Source organism: Schistosoma mansoni, chromosome 2 (genome assembly GCF_000237925.1).
Source record: "Schistosoma mansoni strain Puerto Rico chromosome 2, complete genome".
In the NCBI taxonomy this organism is placed as follows: Eukaryota; Metazoa; Platyhelminthes; class Trematoda; order Strigeidida; family Schistosomatidae; genus Schistosoma; species Schistosoma mansoni.
In genome coordinates, this window is record NC_031496.1 from 2,154,255 (window position 1) to 2,154,740 (window position 486).

Sequence of the window (486 nt, forward strand, 5' to 3'; positions counted from 1 at the left end):
AGAGAAAGTGTGAGAATGTGGAATAAGAATATCTGAGGAAGTGCCGCGAGCGGGCTACCCAACACCATGTTGGTGAGGTACGATTTTTCCATGCTCAGACCGGCTATCAGGTGTTTACTCACCTGCCTCTTGAGTCGCCCTCAAGTAAAAAGTAAAGAAGAGTCTACTTCAAAGGTAATGGTGAAAATCAAGCAAACCTTAAGAACTGCTCCACTGCCTGCATAAAATAATAAGATACAAAATGGAAATACATAAATGCAATTGATAATTGTTCCGTTCATGTAAGTGCTTGGCCTCCAGAACGGATTGGTATTCTGGAAGGAAATAAACATAGTGTAGATATCTTGTGTACGAAGAACCATGAAAACGGCAACAAAAAAAAACTCTTTTGTAATGCGTATATGTAAAAGGGTGAACTTGCTAGAAGTTGGACTCTTTAACAAAATCGATCAAGTGCATGACCTTGAGCCCGGTGATGACCGCTTT

At 40.5% G+C, this 486-nt stretch overlaps 1 protein-coding gene across 1 annotated transcript in view; it reads right to left on the reverse strand.

The window, feature by feature from the left end:
- Nucleotides 1-420: 420 nt before the first annotated feature.
- Smp_184750 (hypothetical protein) overlaps nt 421-486 on the reverse strand; it is a gene marked incomplete at both ends in the record, with an annotated part of 1,137 nt that continues 1,071 nt past the window's right edge. Inside the window, one exon of the mRNA XM_018795305.1 lies at nt 421-486. This exon is cut by the window's right edge and continues 1,071 nt beyond it. Within this exon, the coding sequence (XP_018649631.1) occupies nt 421-486 (66 nt within the window).